Source organism: Dermacentor silvarum, chromosome 7, assembly GCF_013339745.2.
Source record: "Dermacentor silvarum isolate Dsil-2018 chromosome 7, BIME_Dsil_1.4, whole genome shotgun sequence".
Taxonomy (NCBI): Eukaryota; Metazoa; Arthropoda; class Arachnida; order Ixodida; family Ixodidae; genus Dermacentor; species Dermacentor silvarum.
This window is the reverse complement of record NC_051160.1, coordinates 76,690,911-76,712,765: the sequence shown is the minus strand read 5'-3', so window position 1 is coordinate 76,712,765 and position 21,855 is coordinate 76,690,911. Positions and strand designations below refer to the sequence as shown.

Genomic DNA, 21,855 nt, shown 5'->3' with positions numbered 1-21,855 from the left:
ACCGTCTCTTCACGAGTCTGCTGCCTCCGAAGACAACGCCCTTCAGCCAGAAGCCATGTTCAAGTTGGCCGCGATTCTGCTGCTAAGCGCCGCTGTCATCTGCACGCAGATGCCGGACATATTTGAAGGCTGCATACCGTATCGCCCTCACCATGAGGAGCCGACCAAGTGCACTTTTGCACACCCGCGCGACCTTCGGGGCAACAGCAGCTTTGTCTACTTTGCACACGAAGCTCTAAAGCAAGGCAGAAGCCAACCGAGCAGCGGCAACCTCAACACGCTGCTTCTAATCACTCGTGGAGCATATCAGGTGAGCGTTGGTCATAACGTAGCTTTCGGGTAACAAGGATGTGGTTCAGAAGTTACAAGTAAATGCGCACTGTGCCCAAGTGCTACATGGGAGAGCGTGTGAAACTTACAATTAATATTAGAATACCAGCGTGACTCTCGTGTCCTTCCATACGGTTAATATAACGCATTCTAGGCAAAAAGCTCCTAATATTGCCGATGCATTGAATTCGGTAACAGTAAGGGCGCCGCCAAGTAACTACGATGTGCAGTCTCGGACGACGAGATGCGTTTCAAACTCGACGCGCAATCCAACGCGACACCAAGCTTCCCTCGGTATGGTGGCGCCATCTAGTTCAGGTGCCAGCACAGCGCGCTTTCGCGGACCGCAACGTAAGTAAAGCCATCGGCTTCTCTAAATAATATACGGATTGAACTTCACACATTTTCCGTATACGCACGTGCTTCGTGTGAATGCTTGTTCTTGCATCATATTTTAATTACCTTTAGCATTACGAAAATGACCGGTAGCAACACGGCGCCTCCTTTCCGGTTGCGATTTTTTTTTCGCCTAGCTTTTCTTCTACTATAGAGTTAGTACACTAATTGTATGCGTCCTTCTGGCTACCGCTGTACACAAGCGTTAGAGAGTTTCAGCTTGTCCGTAAAACTTAAGACTTCAAGAAATACCGTGTTAACGGAGATGTGGTGGCAGCAGCCACGCTGGTAGCAACATCTTGTAATACTTTGTTCTACTTCGACGCGTTAGGCATGTTTTTGTTTTGTTGTGTGGGAGAAAAATTAAATTCAACCGCGCGTTGACGATTTCTTCCGTTTCCAATGCTTTACATCCGCGGCTAAGTAGAATAAGGTTGGTCACTGCAATAATAGGTTTGCATATTCTGTGATTTAACTCTGCGTCTTAAACGTATCCGATAACTCGATATTCCGTGAAGCGTGATAGGCATGCTTACAAGCCACTACTCTGTATTGACTCTCAAAGTATGCACAGCGCAAAGCATATGCCTTTCTTTGCGTTGTGGCGCAAAGCTCATGCATTCTCAGCGGATGACTTCCGAGCTGTGCGACAGATGGCTTCACAGCCCAGTGATTATCGGCTGTGTATAAAGCAAACACTTACTGAATTGCTATTTTTTGCGAGTTCTGCGGGCTACGACACTGAGGCTCTTCAATGTTATGCTGAACGCTAGAACAAAATTTAACATTATCCATGACGCTTATAAATCTATACCGCCGAGAATAATTTCTCGGTTTTCTACATACACACCTAATCTCTAAAACTATCGTTCGCATAATTCCTCTTCTGTTATATCTGGTTAAAAATAATTTGCAATTTCCTATTTAAGAAAGTGTTCTTTCAGCAAACTATCTTTAATTATATTGGGCTACCCTTGCAATTGCAGAAATATGCCGGGCAGTTCTAAGGCGTCTGTACGTTATGAATACCTTGGGTACTGCAGCGACTGCGAGGAACTTATCGGTCCCGAATTGCGCAATGGCACCCTACTTTCTTTGTCAGGGCTTCCCTTCACTCCTCGTTTTAAAACTGCATTAGTGAAAGAATACGGCAACTTAAAGTTGTACGCAAACGTATTTCCAGAGTGGTAGAAGCTCTACCACGAGCTTCTCGTCTTTGACAGGATGGCAGTTAGCAAGGATGAATGTTGGGAAACTTTTATAAAACATTGTAAATGAAACTGAGGTTCATCTCGACAAGTCGCAACGCGGCGACATCGACAGCATTGTGGCGCCATGACACAGAACAAAGCTTGCTGACCTGGCGCAGCCGTAAAGTTATGTAGGACCGCGTTTGGCATAAAAAAGATCAGTGTCCCTGCGTTTCGTGTGACTTCGTCCGCGTGTGGCACCTGATGCTTATCGAGAGAATGGAATGACCCATGTTAACATGAAGTCGTGACGCAACCTAATCCAGGGTACACAAACGAAAACTGGTCCGTGTGAAAAAAAGTATAATTATTACAAAAGATCAGTGACAAATGACAAATAAAAGAATGTTTCGCGATCTGTACAGATCCCTTCAGGATCTAGATGTTGAACAAGACACAGATGTCGAAACGTGAAGTTTTGGTATTTTCACATTGCTCAGTGACCTGTTCTGTTGATGACGCTATTACCTCACCAGGCGGCCTTTGGTCAAACTCTTGATTAGAAACAGCTATAATAGTACATTTTCGGAGGGCGAAATAACCTCGCCAGTACTTCTATACCTCTAGTTTAATGGCTTTGAAGGATCGTGAAAAAGAGTAGTTGAAATTTTTGTCAATATTCCTTCAGAGAGGCCATATAAATTTTCATCTACCGCTGTGGCTTATTGACTATGGCGTTCCGATGCTGAGCACGAGGTCGCAGGTTCAATTCACGGCCTTATTTTGAAGGAGGCGGAATGCTCGTGTAGCGTGCTTTTGGCGCACGTTAAAGAAACCATGGTGGTCAAATTTAATCCCGAGCCCTGGACTAAGGCATCCTTCAAAACGCGCTGTGCTGGTATCTAACGTTAAGCCACAAAGTTTGCTTTCTAAACAACCTAGTAAGTTTCATTAAGTTACATGTCAGAAGAAGCCCAAATACGAGAATATGCACTTTGAAATCCGTGACGTCATAATGACGTAGTATCGGAGTGAACTTTAAAAAAAAAGAAATTGTTTCGGCATTGATTTTATACACTCGCCATCATCCATTTTAGGCCAAATAAACTAAAGTGAAATGGTGTGGCTTTACGTGCCAAAAACACCATCTGATTATGAGGCACGCCGTAGTTGAGGACTCCGGAATAATTGGGACCACCAGGAGTTCTTGAATGTGCACCTAAATGTAACTACCCGGGTGTTTTCGCATTTCGCCCCCATCGGAATGCGGCCGCCGTGGCTAGGATTTTCCAGCGACCTCGTGCTTAGCAGCTCAACACCATAGCCACTAAGCAACCCCGGCGGGTAAATAAACGAGTTTTTATTTAAATAATATTTGATATTGATTTAGTCTCGATGTTTAGCGTCTCTAACGGAAGAAGCGGAAAGAAGACTGGAGGCACAAAATTTCCCTCTAGTCGTCTGTCTGCGTCTTCCATGTGTGTGTGTGTGTGGGCACAAACACTAAAGAAATGAATTGCAACTAGCTATCCCGTTTAACTATCACTGTGTAGTGCAAGGCCATCTTTTATTTCAATGTTCAGGCGTGTCTTCTTTTTCTTTTTGTTTGTCGCTGCAGTTTTTCTGACGCCTCGGAAAAACGTATCAATTTCAAGTTTCTTGATCGCGTGCAAAATACCACAAAGAACAATAAACAACGCCAAACAATCGTTCGGTTTGACTTTAACCATGTAGTTCATTTGGCGCTGAACATGTTTCGTTAGTATCGACGAATGCGAAGGTGCATTATCATGGCGCAATGAAAAGCAAACAGAGGTGTGCGTGGCTTTCTGTGCGTGCAGCGTTGAAATTGTGATGAAAGACACCGCTACTAAAAGTGTTGGAAGGATTCAAGACAGCTGTAGCATGCATCACGTCTATCACTACTCCGCCTTTGCAATGAAATAGTTAAGTACTCCAGCCTATAAATTAAATTTCTAATATAATGCACTGCTTATTTTGCTCCTCGGATTCCTGCAAAAAGAATGCTATCATATATTTTAGCAATGTGTTTTCGGCGTCGCAGGCTAGAAGCCCATTGGGTCATGATATATCATTCGCGGACGTAGCCTAGATCTGTAACTGTATTGAGGGACATGTATGTCCTAATAAAATGTAATTCACTGCCATGAAAGCTGTACTTTCAAGGTCGCTAACTGGCCATGATGCAAATATTGTCCCAAGCGATGATTGCCCAGAGCCCTATGTTTGTAGCGTATATAGCTTCCGCCTATGCTGTGCATACAGGGGCAGTCTTGTCACACGTGGGATGTCTTCATCCGTCGCTCCCCATGCGCACGACATGGATCATGCACGATGTATTACAAGAAGAAAGTGCTTAGTGTGGGGCACACCAAGGGGAAAGCGTCTTCGTAAAGGTCCCAGTCAGTCACGAGTTGTCCTTGACCTTTGACTTTTGAAGCTGAAGAGTGGCTAATCAGCTCACCTTCACACACTGATCAGGCTAAGCTGGCTTCCGTTTTTTTTTTCTCGGTAAAACTCTTTCGTCAGAGAGAGTCCCGGTAAAAGCTTTGTTAGTATTGCGTCACTGTCATCTGCACGTTTCTAATTAATGCATAGCCATTATACCTGTGTGAAGTGGCTTACAGTGCAAGGTTAAATGATAATGGTACTTGTGACTGTAAAGCCCGCTGTCCGCGCAAGTCACTAGCGTGGTGCAAAATCGCCGTATTTTCGTTGCAAAGTACGCATTGCAAACAGAATCTGCGCATGATATATGTTAATACGTTACTGAAAGCAAAGCAGTAACGAATTCTAATAAATGACAGTGAGCTATGTTATCTTAGGTTAGCACTAGTGTTTTATAAGTCTACAGAAGTTGCGAGGCACCATCGTGCGCATTGGCACTCACTTAGGCTTTTGGGCAAGCATGCTTTGTCCTTTGAGGCGCTTCCACCTTGGCCATTTAGTGACCTAGAAAACACACCTTTCAGTGCAGTGAAAAAAATTTTTTTTTGTACGAACATGAGCTCAAAATACTAGACGACGTTTTGGAGTGACTCACATTCGTTGTTTGTTTCGTCAATTTCCCCCTTTTGTGTGTTTCTCAGGGTAACCTCTTCACTAGGACTCCCTTTCACCCTACCTAGACCTTTGCCCACATATGTACGAGCTATTGAGACGTCAGAGCAATCCTGTTCATGACGTGCCTGTTATTTTGGGTTTCTTCATAGAACTACAGGGATCTGTCGAAGGAATTCGTCCTCCGAGTGGAATTCCTAACCACTCCAAGCAACTGCGTCATCCCACGCGACTACTCCGTTAAAGAGTGCCTGCCAATTGACTACCAGGTAAGAATACCGAGGAACGTATATATAGTAGCCGCGTCTGAGGGATGTTTCTGCAGAAGAGAGAAAAGCTAAACGAGAAAAAAAATAATTTATTAGGTAGGCTGTATCCGGCACGTACTAGCAGTAGGATGCATGAAACACCTTGTCCTTGCTTCTCAGGGTGTATGGGCACTAGGGTACAGAAATGACGCAAGCAAGTACACAAGTGACTTTTATTGACGCAAGTTTACATGTAAAATTTTTCGTGAAGTTTGTGGGGAACCTAGGGCCTAATATCAATCGTGCTCGCTCGCAATTTGTAGTGGGTAAGCCGTGAGCAAAGGTGGTGGGCGCGAATTGGCATCCTTTTATCTCTCTGCCCGAGTCTCACCATGCGATTTTAAGACCCTAAGTGCCAAACGCAGGGGTGCCATTGGCAAGCAACCACCAAATTTATGCAATAAGTCGCCCACCTTTAAGCCTTATCATGAAGGAAAGCGCCGTCGAGAACGGCCGAACACTATGTGGGGTGATGAAATCGGAAAACTTGCGGGCGCAAATTTGAATGAGCTAGCGCAGGACAGGGGTAATTGGAGATCGCGGGGGGAAGCCTTCGTCCTGCAGTGGTTATAACGAAATGGGCTGATGATAATGAAGCCTTATAGCTCCTGATAAGCACATTTTTTACTTTGATGAATTGCGCCTACTATGGGAAAGCGAGCTCTCTGATACATGACCACTTCCGATCGGATAAACAGACGTACTGCCGAGATAAGGCTAACTTTAGCTCTGATCGCCTCATGCGTGGCGCGACATAAGCTCCACTTCCACGACTGACATATGCACCCTCGAGTAACTCCTTCTTTCCTGTACACATGGATACCAAAGTAAGGCGCGTGGATGGTACGGTTGCAAAGATATAAGTGATAATAGTATTACACGTTTTCGGAACATGCGCTTTCAGCTAGTGAGAGCCCCTATGCTGAACGAACTGAACGTTTCAAGCCAAAATTTAAATCTGTCAGCTACCAACCAATTGGCTAGCCGTTTTTCAAGACTGCATTAGTTTGGGCATCTATACTGTGGCCACAATTGAATGTATGAGGCATCTACATTCAAGCGATAATTTCTGAATTGGCTTGTCCCAAATTCGCGTAGACAATGTGACAATTTCATGTCACTAGTAAACTCACTGGTCCCAAAGCATAATATGGAAACGTATATAAGTAAATATAAATTAAATCGTCATGCGAAATAACGGCCTTACCCGGTGGACTGTTGTCTTCAGAGTGCGGTTAATTAGGGCGTCAAAGTAGTATTCCCTGTCGTCAGGCTTTTTTTTTTCAGTACGTCTATATTATTTTACTTTGTGCTCACGTGCAACACCACCGTCTTGGAAAGAACTGCTAAAAAGTTCGTATGACCACAAGCGTTCTTTTATGTGGAGATACTGCATTTCTGTAGCTTTATTCATAAAATAAGTAAGCAAATATTTTCAGTTTTGCAAGGATAACATGCAAGGTTTTGCAAATTGAATAAAACTTCTTTATGTACTCCGATATTATTTAGTTATGTGCTAAGAATTCGAAATTGTGAGGCTGCTACCTTGAAGTGTTCTCTGCGCTGCACTGCCCTCATTATTGTACACTCGTACTTCAGTTCTTTATTGTTCTATGATATAGCGCATGCTACCGGCAAACCAAATCTCTGCATGAACATGATTCAAGGGAAGAAATTATTTGAACAGTGATGGTGTAGGAGAAACACTTTATTGGTTCACAAATGAATGCCCAGTGCCCATTGATTTGAGGCACGAAATAGTGTCAATCAAGGTAAGGCATTTAACGTCCTCAACTTCCCAAAGTAGACTGTAGCTAAGCTCTTTCCCTTGGGCAAACCACCAGGTGCTGCCGGCAGCTGTCGCTACTTTTCGAAGGTGCAGGGACGTTATGAAAATGTTTCGTTTTATTTATTTTTTCGTAATCCTAGCGGCTGATATTGGTGACACAGGTGGGATAAAATGAGAATCGCAGGACTCCTCTGCATGTTGCGAGGTGCCTGTATCCCAAAGTTGTCGCTGCTTCACGACGCAACGTGTTGTTGAATTTCATGTGCGTTAATTTTTCGTACTTTCCTTGGGAATTTAACAGCTTCGCTTTTCTCCTTTTGCAGCTCTGATATTGAGACACCACGCTATGGTGGCTAGTCAGGCGTGTGCAGGGTCGCTCATGCCTTCGCGCTGTTTTCAAACGGAACGTCGCCCGAAGAGAACGAGCAAAATCCTGCGCAACGCATCAATGTCATGAGCACTAGCAGATTATCGCCCGGTAGGCTGGCTAACGCACATACTGCAGCAGTATTACTGCCTTCCAGAGTTTCAGCCTCATAATTCATCTGTCAAGTGGAGTGCTGAGAATTCATCTTAAAAGCAACCAGCTGTGGGTCTCATTCTGTGTCGATAAGTTAACGAAGATACCACTATAAGAGCACGTTGATTGGCTAAGTCAGTGCGGCGGTCGAGCAAGGTGCAGTGTCACAATCTATGCAACACAGAAGTAGAAGTACCGTCGAAAATGAACCACCAAGATGGAAAAAAAACGGTGGTTTCAGGCGGTCGCATCGTTTCTGTCTGATTTCGGTGCGCAAAAAATGCTGTCGCCATTCATTAGGAATTCTTAAAAAAAACTGACGCATCGTGAACAGCAAGGCGTGGCTGTATCTACGCTCATTTTATGGCCAATCTCTCAAGGACACCATCCGTGCTCATTCCCGTGTGCAGGAGCATATCCATTCCCTCGATATGGGACTCAATTGCCTATTCAGTTAAAACTCGCCGAATAATTATGCCTCCCAAACATTCATGCAGGTTAGGCGATTAATGTTATTCAACCATTATAAAGGAAGTTATACTATTTCAATTAGCATTCATTGTATAGTTTCTTCGAGAGCCAGAAGGATCTTGTTGCCGCCGGGGCTTCAGCCTAGAGAACAGAAAATGGCGATGAGTGTAGTGTAGAGTAAGCTAACTGTTAACGACGAAGATTTTTTTAATGTAAAGACAAAGTAAGGGTAGAACATGCAATGAAGCAAGACAAGCGCATCTATTACGTCACCTCCTGTGGAGTATGTGCATGATTCACGCCTGCTATAATTTGTCGCATCAGCAAAGACGTCATTCTACCGGTGGCGGGAGCATACCTGCACTCGGTATGTGTTACACCTTCGTTTCCAGTTGTCCTGTTGTGTGCCACTCCAGCCATAGCTTCAAACGAAGCGGCTCGATTATTAGTGGAGAGTGACACAGCAAGTGAAGCTGCCTTAGCCAAGTGACCAGAAGCTCGGCAATACTAAGAGGACGTTGAGACAGTCTACCAACGAGTAGCTTCGCTGCCAACGACAATCATCGTAAATTATTATTGCGTTCCCAAATGTGCTTCTCAGATTTTCGTATGTTCTTTCATTCCAGGCAAATGGGCTGTGCCAGGCAAAATTCAAATACTTTCAAGGCACTACTATGCTCCAGACCGCTTGGTGCAACCCACTCATGTAGGTAAGTAATGATTCCATTAGCGCAGCGTCTGCAAACGGTAACGCATGCATTTTTTCCTTTGATTTATGTTTGTCTAGTAGCTTCACAGGAAGTCTTTTGCACCCCATCATTTCACTAAAACACGACGCGGATATCACCTACTTTGCGACCTAACAGTGAATAAGTGCCGCCGGTCACGTTCAATTCTAACATATGCAAAAAGTAATTTTTTTCTGGGTCATTAACATGGGCGTCGGCAGGATTTTGTAGTGAGGAGGGGGGGGGGGGGGGGGGGGGGCAAGTGCTCCTTTTGAACCCCCCTGCCGACGCCCATGGTCATCAATATAAGCACACTGACAACCTTCTCTCCCGATTCATACAATAGAAAATCAAGCAATTCATCTAGCTGGAAGTCCGGTTAATGAACTACCTCTACTGAAATTTACTCTTACATGTTTAGCCCGTTCACGAGTAGGTTTGTTAAATTTGAATTTCCTTTTCATTTCAGGCTGACATGCTGCCAAGCAAGATTCCGCTTTTGTGGCCCCTGAAGTGCGAAAGCGCCAGGCGCGAGCCGCAGACTTAGGAATGAATAAAGTGTGATGAACACTTACCAAGGAGTACTGCTTTTTTTGAAAAGGGGCGGAATTGTCGGGCGATCACTTTCGGAGATTCTCTCACTTTCACAATATTTGGTGACATTACACTCCGTTTTAAGCGCTGGCAGGCAACGCAACGAAGTTCAGAGAGATTTCTCTCACTGTTCGCAACGGCGACCAAAAGATGGTGCGTTTCATACTTCTTTGTCTGAAAATATGACGTATTGATTACATTACACGCGTCGGTCAAAACCTATTTGCCACCAAAGGAGCGGAGTGGCATATTTCTGCGACTAGCGGCCAGAGCGCATCATTTGCACTCGCGACCAAAATGAAATACGTCACATACTGGAAGCATAAAGGTGCACAAACAGTACGTAATTTGGCCTAAACTTGAGTCTACAAATTGTAGTTGTAAAATATGAATTCGTTTGTTCTTTAGGAAGTGTCGTAGATAAAAAAAATATCGGAGGACAACTAAGCACTTATGAGTTGTGAATGCGAAAGCATTAATGTGCACTTAAAAGCCGCTTAGCGGTCCTGCGAGTTATGAACTCCTCGCGGGCAAGTGAGTGGGTTGAGACGCTTGGCCAACTGCTTGGCGAGTTTTGATTTGACATTACCTAGGCGCAGTTAGAAAGCTCTTTCGCCCGCTCTGCTCCGGGAGGCGCACTTGTGACGTGGCGTCGCAGACAATGAAAACTTTGGTGCCGCTTTTCGTTTATCCGGACGACAGACGCCGGCTTTCATTTGATTGCATAGCATCAAATGGGCCATTGAGCGAAAAGCTGAATGGTCCATTTGATGCTATTAGAGTGTACTAGAACATGTCACTCTAATGCTATGCAACCAAACCTTCCCTGCGAAACACGTAGAGTGAGACGACTACGAGCGCGCTAATTGCGTGGAATCCGCAGAACTGCCTGCTAAGTACAAAATGGAATATAGCACGTTAGGTGTCCACGGGCCGTAGCCTCCTGGCACTGTGCCAACTGCGCGATGTACGGCGTGGCAGGAGCGTTGTCGCTCGTAGGCGCCGACACGTCCACCGTTAGTCTCGTGAGATCTCGCGAGAGTGAAAGTATATCTGAGAGTGATGCCCCGAGAATGACGTCCCAGAACGAATGAAAAACGGTGGCGCGCGGAATTGACACTGTGCAATTCGTTTTTCCATGCAATGCTTTTTGCGGGATCCTAGAGCAATTACCCACACCAACGTTGTTTCTTTTTAAAAAAAAAAAGCTCGTGTCTTCGCACTGTCACTGCATCTTTGTGTACAGACGAACGCTGTCATTGGTAATCGGGCTTCGTAAACATATTTGACAAATTCGCCAGGAGAGCGAAGTATTGAGCGCGATAGCAAAATTTAGCCCAGCGCTGTAGCTTTTCGCCGGTGTTCTAACAATACACAGCGACAATATGTTGGCGCGGCGCGCCATTCTAGGAAGCTGATACTTTGCACTAGAACCGCATCTTGACAGCTACAAGGCATCTCGTAAACGCTGACGTGAGGAGCAGCGATGCCGACGTCACTCCCCGAGGGTGCACGTGATGAGGCCGACGAAAAACTCTCGGTGTTAGTCAGCGCCGAATGAAAGTATTGCATAGATTTGGCTAGACATTTACTGTGTGTTCAGCTCAGACGCAGAAGACAAAGGTAATGTTCAACACCCTGGCAAACGAACATGAATTCAGGATCACCCGTCAGCCTCTATAGTCTGTAAATAAGTACGTTTATCTACGTCAAATAATTACAGGGAGGTCCGGATCACGAGACGATTTACAGAAGAATAAAATGAATTGGAGTGCATACGGCAGACATTGCCAAATCCTTACTGGGAGCTTACCACTGTCTTTGAAAAGAAAAGTGGACAATCATTGCATTCTACCGGTGCTAACATATAGGGCAGAAACTTGGAGGTTAACAAAGAAGATCGAGAACAAGTTAAGGACCGCACAATGAGCGATGGAACGGAAAATGTTAGGCCTAACGTTAACAGACAGGAAAAGAGCGGTGTGTATCAGAGAGCAGACGGGGATAGCCTATATTCTAATTACATTAAGGGGAGAAATGGAGCTGGGCAGGACATGTAACGCGTAGGATAGATAACCGATGGACCATTAGAGTTAGTGAATGGGTAATAAGTGAAGGGAAGCGCAGTCGAGGACTGCAGAAAACTAGGTGGGGTGATGAGATTAGGAAATTTGCAGGTAGAAATGGGAATCAGCTAGCGCAAGACAGGGGTAATTGGAGATCGCAGGGAGAGGCCTTCGTCCTGCAGTGGACGTACATAAAAAAATTAGAGGACGCTTAAGCTTCGCCTTCAAAAGTGAAGGCGATAGCGTTATCGGGATCCGTTGGCATCACATTTTTCTTTGTGAGTAGACTTCACTGCCACACACAACGTGGGAAAGCTAGCTTACAAAGACCAAGCTTACACTGATCCCCATAAAATCGACTTCACTTTTAAACACATATGCATTGCTCGGAAGACATTTTCACAGGAGCAATTTAAGCCGTCATATCAAAATGTGAAAGCTCTATAGGACGTTTTTTATTATTCTAATAATTGTTTGCTGTTGCCCCGAGGCACGCGCGTGTGCAAAATCTAGAAAGGCTTGGTTTTCAACATTCCCCTCAATGTTGCCTAGAAGCAAAGTACAGCGAAACACCATCATAATTGGAGGACGCTTAAGCTTCGCGTTAAGTAGTGGAGCGCGATAGCATTCAAATATCCCTGGCTGCTTATCAGGCTTTTTTCTCGTACATTCAAATTACAGTCCTACGCTATCACGCCTGTAGGTTGTGGTTATGTCGTACTTTACAATTTTTCAGACGTATTTTACTTTGAGAAATTCAATTTTTGTTCACTAACGCCTGGCGCCACGTGTAGGGCCTGTGTGGTCGGGGTGGTTCGCGATGATGCGGTTCCGCATGATTATTTCCACCAGACACCGATGCTTAACGCCGACACCGAAGCCGACACCGAAGCCGACACCGAAGCCGACACCGAAGCCGACACCGAAGCCGACACCGATGCCGACACCGACGCCGGATTTTCTGCGACACGGGCGCTTAACGCTATCGCGTTAAAATAGGCTGATGATGATGGACACACAGATGAGTGTTTCCCCACAGCTGTTGAGCATGAGAACGCTGGTGTGTGTGCTGTTGTGCCACAGCTTTCCGCAAATGTTTGCTGTGCTGGCATTCTGCTGAATCAAGGTGCCGAGATGATCGGCAGACCGCTAGCTAGCCTCGCTGCCCAGTGGCTGGCGGCAAATCGTCCAAAAACGCCGGCATGTGCCCGGGCTAGGCGCGGACCGCGCTAATGAGTCATTCTCCCGGCGCCGTGTCTAATGCAATCGACGTCAAGCCCTCTCGCCCATTCGTCCAATTCAAACAGCGACCAGCGGCGTTTCCTGATTCGTGAGTTCGAACTGGTGGCAGCTTCAACGGATCCCGAGGCTATATAAAAAAAAGCGAGCCACGTGAAACGGGGACACAGACGGAGACAGCGAGCGAAGAGATACGTCCTTCCGGGTCATCGCCTTGCGCCGTAGGTCGAGCCCGTTATGCTCTCGGCTTTTGTGCGGACTATGTAACACTCTTGTATGTATTGTACATAAATGTTTATTTCACCGTCGCCTTGACCGCTTCATCGATCAGCTTGTGCAGCGAGTGCAGCTGAGTGAGCTGCCCTACAAAACGCAACTGTGCGACCACCGGCATGGAAAACGGGAAAAGCAGAACGCCGCCCTGGCTCCACCAAGGTCGATTCCATAGGTCGCGAAGCTTCGGGCGAAAAGCGGTTCAGAACAAATAGTCACCGACATCAGCAAGGGTGGTATTGGAAGCAGCGATTGAAGCGCGACTATGTTTGGAGGGAACAAACATTAGGAAAGAAAAAAAGCGTTTTATAATGTAAGAGAGACGCAGAGATTCATTCAGCGAAAATAAAGTTCCCAATCAATTTTATTATGCATGGCGAGAAAAGAAGTGAACAATTCTGTTTCACTTGATCATATCAATAAATACCTTTTTCAAGCGCCACCGCAAGAGCGGCCATAGATAGCGGCGGGAGTGCACGCCGCAAATCACTTGCAATGCAATGCAGCTCTTGAAGCGTTCAGAAAGGCGCACTGTAACGCTCACCTGCTGCAATACGCTCCACCTCCATGTTTTGTTGTTTTTGCTTATCGCACGCTTCCGCTGGGGCATACGGCGCGCGGCGAAGATTTTATCTATACGTAACGTCACGGCGACGACGACGGCGACGGCGACGCCGACGGCAGAAATCCGATTGAAGTGTCCATATAATTGCTATCGCAACAAAAAAGCGAGCCACGCGAAACGGGGACACAGACGGAGACAGCGAGCGAAGAGATACGTCCTCCCGGGTCATCGCCTTGCGCCATAGGTCGAGCCCGTTATGCTCTCGGCTTTTGTGCGGACTATGTAACACTCTTGTATGTATTGTACATAAATGTTTAATTCACCGTCGCCTTGACCGCTTCATCGATCAGCTCTGCGCAGAAGTGGCAGCTGAGTGAGCTGCACAAAACGCAACGGTGCGCCCCACCGGCATGGAAAACGCGAAAAGCAGAACGCCACCCTGACTCCACTGCGGAGCATGTTGAGTGGAGCGTGACCCTGCGCGCATTTAGCTTCGTCGTTTTCGCAGCCCTATGATTTCCTCGTCGCTTGACTCCAACACCCCGATGGTTCAACTACCAGGCGAATCATGTGTAGTAGATAAATTCGTCTAATATTGCTCACGCTTAATAGTTCCGACGTTCCTGTGGATTTACTTCCTGCGGTTTACTTTAAATGCGAAGCATTTCTTGGCGAACATTTGCCACTTAGACAGTATCTATCTGTTTATCTATCTAGCCGCCTTAGTCTTGGTGCCCTCTTGGTCGTTTCGTTAACTTGCTAAGTAATAAAATTGGCATAGTATGACAAGAGTCTATGAAGAACATAAATGATAGGTCATGACATGAATGTCATGACGTGCATGTCATGCAGGTCGTGAAACAGCCGCCTAAAATGAAAATGAGTCAGCGAAAAAAGATTAACACACAAAAACCACTGGAATTGGTTCGGACGTGGGCACTAAGTGAAGGGAACACTAAAGGATGATGGTAGAAGTCATAATCATAACCATGACTCAGCCGAAATGGCATTGACTCGACGAAAAAAGATTAACACTCAAAAACCACTAGAAAAAGTTCGGACGTATGTGGGTACTAACTGAAGGATCTAAACATTAAAGTATGATGGTAGATGTCATAGTCATGACCATGACCCAGCAGAAATGACAATGACTCGGCGAAATACAATTAACCATCAAAAGGGTGTCGACGTGGGTACTAAGGGAAGGAAACTTGTTAAGTACTAAAATTGACCTAGTACCACAAGAGTCTATGAAGAACATAAATAATAGGTCATTTATGTTCACAACAACAAGGATGACGTCATCCTTGTTGTGAATGGTGCACGTAGTTTCCAAGTAATTTAGTTAGCTCGACCTGTTGGTGCTGCTTTCGCAAAGTAGATTTTATGCTTGTTACTTCTGTTGCTTCAATACGAGTAATTATTGTTAATCCACTTATTTTTAATAAATTTTGTTGAGTATCTCATGTTCTGAATCATGAAGCATTCTTACCTCTGTGAATGCAACCCAAACTGCATCTGCCTTTGTGTTATCTTATTGCACGTGTGTGTTATCTTACTGCGCTGCAAGCTGTCACTCAAGCAACACATTCCAGTGGTCTTCTGTAAACCGACCGGGTGTATCGACGTACCATTAGAAATTCCAATAAACAACGCTTTTGAGATGTATTACATGCTCTTGCTTAAAATCGGATGACTTCACTATTAATGTAAGCTTGAATAGATATGCTCAAGAACCTGCATAAAGTTTACTTGTTTATTAACAAGTACATGTCGTTACTTCACCTGACATTTGTTTCACCTCAGCATTACTCTTTACTGTAGATTTGCGAACAAACCATTACAGCAACACAGCACTGCAGTACGGTCAGCGCAAGTGATCGTGCATGTAGTACATATACAAGAACTGTATTTGCACTATTATACTAAATATGAAAATGAGGTGCCAATCTTTTTCAGGGTGCACACTCTCGCAGATCGTACAAGCTCGTCATCGTGTATACACTCAGCTTACTCGTTCACGATGTACGAGAATCTCGTTCAGTGACACGAGCGCGATCTCGTACACACGCGCACGAGAAATCTACGCAATTATTGCTGCGTAGACTGCACGATTTCTCTTAGACTGAACGAGTTCTCGCACAGTCTACGGAGCAATAATCGCGTACAACTATTTCTAGTACATTCTCGTTCACACTTTTTCAATGGGGAAGCCTCACTGTGCATGCGCTCGTGGCGCGGGAAAAGTATACATCAAGAAGCAAACAACCAATCGAGGAGGGCTATGGAACGGCACGCAGTGGTATCGCAAATACCACGTGGCTGAGTCAGCCTACAGAAGAATTCAAACAGGCCACGTCAGCTGAGACAGGCGCAGCTGAGAAGCGTAGCAAGCAAGACGCGTTGGCTTGGGTCGGACGTCATCTGTCTGGAAGTCGCCAACAATATTCGGAGGGACCCGGTCAAGCGCCAACGCACGAGCAGGCCTCTAAACGCCAGGTGTTCCGCTTCCGCCGCCCATCAGACGCACAAAGGCGTGCAAGAATCCGCCTCCTGTCCCTCACCGAGCAATCATTCGAGCGGCATCGTCACGTCAGTGTCGTGGAGCGCCAAGTCGTGAGCGGGCAGTGCCCGTATAAAAGAACGCTGTGTAGCGAAGCTTTTGCAAAGTCCTCGCATGAGTAATGCTTTGTGCACTTTGATTTGTCCATTTTGCCTGAATATTTGCGTGCTGGGCCTGTCGATGTTTCTCCCTTCGTGCCCATCAAAGGTGTCTCTGACACCAACCTTTAGGCCTGCTCCCCTCGCCAAATAATAAAACACCGGGACAGCACAGCCTTGGTGGGGCCGACGGCGACTGAGTGAACGTGCCTATCGCAATGCTATCGCAATAAAAGCGCTCTGCTAGGCATCGATTTGTCACTGATTTCCTCGGAGTTTGCGCGTACTATTTCCGATCTCGCCGTTTAGTCACCACTATAAGACGCTGCAGTTCGAGCAATACTAGTAAAAAAGACAGGGAGGCTCTACATTCGTGCAGTTCACCTGTACAAAACAACGTTAACGTTTATGTGTGAGAAAATCGGCACCAGTGACACACTAATTATATTCACTTGAGGAACCTCTCAATACAAACTGACTCTCATATTTTAAATGCGAAAATTTTGTTTCTTTCTTAGGTCCTCATTGCGGGTTTCAATGTTTCACATCAAGAATAAAGAAAAGAATAAATATGACATGAATTTACACATTGTTATCTTTTTGCCTTTGAGCTAGCAACTTGGGTGTCGGATCACATCGTCTTAGCCTATGTGCTGGCGCTACCGCTTGGTTGAGAAACCAAACGGGTTCCTTAGAAAAGGAGCTTCGCAGCTGCAGAACAATATCTCTTTATGTGGGGTTAAAACGAGCGATTACATTGACTCAGGTAAAACAAAAGGTCCGCTGTTTCGCGGTTGATATTGTATTCCAATTTCCGTTTCATGGAAGAAGATGTGACCAACAAAATAGCTTGATGGAAAAATGTGATTTTCGCCGAACAATATTCAAGATTTCAACACCAAATTAAAAACAGTCATACCTGAAGCAACCAGGAAAGTATTCAACGCTGTTCTGAAAAAAGCCTTGAGTAAGCAATAAAGAAAACATGCAGAAACCACCTGAGATGATTATTCAAGTAAGGCAACAGACATTCTGCAAACGCCTGACGGCGCATATTCGGAATACACAGTGAGTATATTCTCCGCATAATTTCATTCAAGCACACCATAAGTACGGTGTGGAGGATAGGTGAAACCATCGCTATATACGCGACAGCTTCAGCACGTTTTCATTGAGATAATTCCAGCAATTCCCATCAAACTAATTTGACGCTACGTTTTTTACGGGGAATTCGATCACTTGCAAGGACACCTTGTATTTTGTGGTCAAGCCTCGAAATGGTGACGTCCAATTGGAGCCACAGCCAATCTCACACGTCGTAGACTGCACCAACTTATAATGAAGTTGTCATAGAAATGCCTACAAGCAGTACCAGTCGAAGATGATCGCACACGTTACGTTTCGAGACGCTGAGTCTTCGAGATGAGTGCGCACATCGTAACGGAAAGCCAAGATATCTCACCCAGCAAGTACCGAAGGGAACGTCCTCCTTCCAGACGTACTTGGATTCAGTGCGGATGCGAGCATTAACTGGTCCACAGTCGGGGTAAGAAAAGGACGTTTAGAGCATTAGTGCAAGAAAAAAAAAACAGGGAAGAGGTCAGAAGTGTCCGGGCATTTACACGTATAGGTAAGTTTACATATAGAATTAGATGTTTTAGTGGAGAGACGGAAGATAGAGGAGAGACAGACAAAATTCTGCACGGCATGCAATAGATGTCGTGAAACGTAATTAACTTAAACAGTAGATGCAATATTTGCCGTTCCACGCCTCTCTTGGCAGCCTAGCTCTGTCGAAATTTTTGGGCACGTAGATTATGTTCCTATGCCAACTGTAATGATTGTGACACGAAATGTGAGAAGAAGAAAGCAGAGACCCACAAAACGACAGCAATCTGGCAACTTTTTGTCCATCTCGTCTTCCTTCCGCTTCCCTTTCGCGCAGCAAACATTCACAGTTATGCACAGCCCAGACTAGCATCCTACTTGGCTGCCAAACTGTTTTGTTGAACCCTCCTTCGCTAAGGTTCCGCTTTGGCGGCATTTATGAACCTCGTGTACACTTCGGCGGTGCTCGGGTTGCAACAGTAAGCTAAAAGAAGGGAAGCGGGGGCCAGTGCAGCCGTCCTCCTCCAGTGACCTGCTATCGCTCCACTGTTGGAGCCAGTGGTGAGATAAAAGGTCACCAGAACAAGATTATGTGTATGTATATATATATATATATATATATATATATATATATATATATAATATGTGTGTATGTATATTAGGCTGTTAATCTCCTTAATTAAAACCACGTACGGCGCGACGGTGAGGACTAAGCGCCACTACACATGTCGCTGATTTCCGACAGTATTGATTGCTGTAGCCAAATCATATACGTATATACAAGGTGTCTCAACTATCACGGACCCAGGTTTAAAATTATGCAAATGCCACGTAGCTGGACAAAACAAGGTAATGTTGTTTGTCATGCACAGAAGGGGGCAGACCTTGCTTCTATTCAGGTACGTGGCATTTGCATATTTTTAAATCTTGGTGCATGATAGTTGGGACACCCTGTATCGACATGAAGGGGCACACCCAGAAAATGAAAAAAGGAGGAGAGATGTCCCAAAAGCAAGTCATTTGTACTAAGCACATGGTCACGTGTAAAAAATCGCCAGCCCTTCCCCTGTCGAGAAAATGGGGGTAAGCGAAGCTTGTCGTGTGTGTACCTGACCTACTCCTTTCCTGTAGTTACGAGGCGTGCACCACCGTTGTCGGGTTCCTGGAGGGTAAGACGACGCTGTCGCAGGCATTCCGCTTCGTTTGCCTTAAACTCGGGGTCGACGGCTCTTCGCTGACGTTTCGCCTGGGCTTCGGAATCCCTCACGCTAGAATCGGCATGTCGACGACGAGGCCTTTCCCGAGCGAGTTCGCGACGCCGTTGCTCGAACGCAGCCTGCTCCTCGGCGGAACGCAACACGCGGGGCCTTCCCATCCGGTCGCCGAGACTGATCTGCGGAGAGAGAAGCCAGTCGGAGCGCGCGCCAACCCCTTTCCTTCTAAGATGCCGTCATGACATGTCGTCGGCACTCGCCAGTTCTGCAGCGTTAAGTTGCGTTAACCCTTCTATACCATCACCCGTGGTCGCAGTCAAGGTTTTTATTTTTATTGCAACAACAGCAATTATATGGATTGCGCTGCTGAGCACGAGGTAGCGGAATCGAATCCCGGCCGTGGCGGTCGCGTTTCGATGGAGACAAAATGAAAAAACGCCCGTCTGCTTGCGTTGTAGTGCACGTTGAAGAACCCCAGGCGCTCTCAAAATTAATCCGGAGCCCTCCCCTACGGCGTGCCTCATAATCAGAACTGGTTTTGGCACGTAAAACCACAGAAAGAAGAAGAAGAAGCAATTATATCGACACTGCAAGCGCATTTCAGCCGTCGTCATCGCCGTCGCTGTGGTGTTCCGTATAAAGTCCAAGGGCGATAACACCGTCGCCGCGCGCGGTATGCTGTATGTGCGAGTGAAAACGCGCGAATGGAGCCCACCATCGCGGCTCAATCTGGCATGCGCAAGAGAGGGGAGCTGACTGGAGACGCGCCGACTTCCAACCTGCGAAAGGCCATGGGGGGATGGGAGGGAGGGAGGGAGGGGTAGCGGCGTTCTGCGACCGCGCGCATGGGAAACCGACCATTGCGGCTCAAACTCGCGCGCACAGGAAGGCAAGTAGCTCGAGAGGGAGGGGGGGGGGGGGGGGGGGGGCGGCGTTCTACTACAGCAACAACTCCGTACTTAGCACGGCCGCACGGGCCTTATCTTAAAAGCAATCTGTACGCGGCTCATACCCTGCTCCGTAAGTGTTTTCATCGCTCAGTTTGCGTTGAAGCGACAAACACCACGGAAGGTCACTTGGCTCGCTACTGCCGTCGCGCTTACTAACGCCAGCGTTTTGACGAGTGTCCGCGGTCATCGAGTGTGATGTGTTCACGTTTGCCTGTGCGCGCTGACATCATGCTTGTTAATGTCGTTAGCGAATACTTCCAAGTTAATACGGCCGATAAAACTGTTATCCTTACTTCGTATAGCTGTCTACTGATTTGCTATCGCAATCGATGCTTCGGCTATCGGGCGAAACTGCGGCTTTTTTCGAGAGGTTTTCACGTTCTGGGGCGGAGCCACACATTCGCCAGCTTGCACGGTGAATTAGAGTCCACTCCGATTTGGGGGTGGCGTTCCTTATGCCTGGCGGAGTTTCTTGACTAAGTCGAGCTTACCCCGCACCTCCAGCAAAATAGTCGTACTCCGTTGAAGTACACACCGAGCCCTCAGGCTTTAGCACTCGATGCGGCGGTGCCAAGAAAAACTTCATTCTACTCTTCTTTAGTCACTGGCATGGCACACCACGTGGTAGTATCATCAATAACATGTAATAAAAAAGTAATGCAGCGCTAAGACATATTCACAACACCAGGTTTAGTGGCACCACTGACATGGGTTTAGGTGTTCCTTCCTGGTTGTGTCCGATCACTGCATTATGTCTTTACGCAAAGAGCAACTAACCAAAAATCATGAGCCATTCCACTCTGTGAAGGTGGATGACAAGCGAAGCTGTTTAGCACACGACGCAGAGGTGACACAGAATTTTGATCAAAGGTACGAACACATTTTATTTTCTTGAGTGGCGGCGGAGATCATCGCGACGAAAGCCACACACACACGCGCGCACGCACACACACATTTATTCTTTATCGGTGGTTGACGAGATAAGTGAAGCTCTAAATGGAGAACGGCAGCTTGTCTTGCCGACCACGCACGACGGTGTCGCCGCCCCGGGAGAGCGGAAGGCACGCGCGAGCTTGGAACGACGATACAGAGAGGGCGGTATGAACGCAGACACGGCCGACGGGTGCCGCACAGCGGTAAGTGTTTGAGAAACCTTTGTTATCTACCAGAGTCTGCTGATCTTGAAAATGGCGCCTATTGATAACTAATTTACTCAAAATGCATATCCAAGTGATGAGATGTATAAGCTATTGCTTATAAAGAAGCAGTCTTACATCAAATTCCGGACCCGAGTTTTTGCTTACGAAGTTGAAAAATACACGGAACCATAGGCATAAGCAGCTTCGTTGTAAAAGAGGTATTTCGTGCTTTAAGTCAGTTTGCGTGCAGGGCTTTACTCTCATAGACTGCAGACAACCAAAGTTAACTGCAGCCTGTTCATTACGTCACTGTTCCAGTGTAGTGTAAAATGCTTAACTTCCCACCGTTCCAGGTGATATCCCGATAACAAGGTAGCTTCCAGAGATAGGCGGCCTGAGATGCGTCTGATGTTAGCTGTAATTGAGGTAAGAAAACGAGGGACCCTGAATAATGGTTACTTTTTCCTTTATCTAGATCGCATCTGCTGAGACAGAGAGAGAGAAATCGAAGAGAGGAAAGGCAGGGAGGTCAACCAGATGAACGTCCAGTTTGCACCCTACACTGCGGCTAAGGGAAAGGAGGAATAAAAAGAGGAAAAGAGGAAGAGAGTGAGCATTGTGTGTGCAGCGAAGCATCATGACACCAAAGTCCCATAGCTGCTGGAAGTTTGATTTAAGCATATAGATGTTCGGACATGGGCGCATGGTCCGTATTTTGGATACATACTAGTTC

At 46.2% G+C, this 21,855-nt stretch overlaps 1 protein-coding gene across 1 annotated transcript; it reads left to right on the top strand.

The window, feature by feature from the left end:
• On the top strand, positions 1–9,361 carry LOC125946811 (uncharacterized). Its single transcript, XM_049670893.1, has 4 exons — positions 1–310; positions 5,150–5,266; positions 8,712–8,795; positions 9,283–9,361. Exons 1-3 carry the CDS (start codon positions 56–58, stop codon positions 8,793–8,795), a joined length of 456 nt encoding a protein of 151 aa, XP_049526850.1. The 5' UTR covers positions 1–55; the 3' UTR covers positions 9,283–9,361.
• The last annotated feature ends 12,494 nt before the right edge of the window (positions 9,362–21,855 follow it).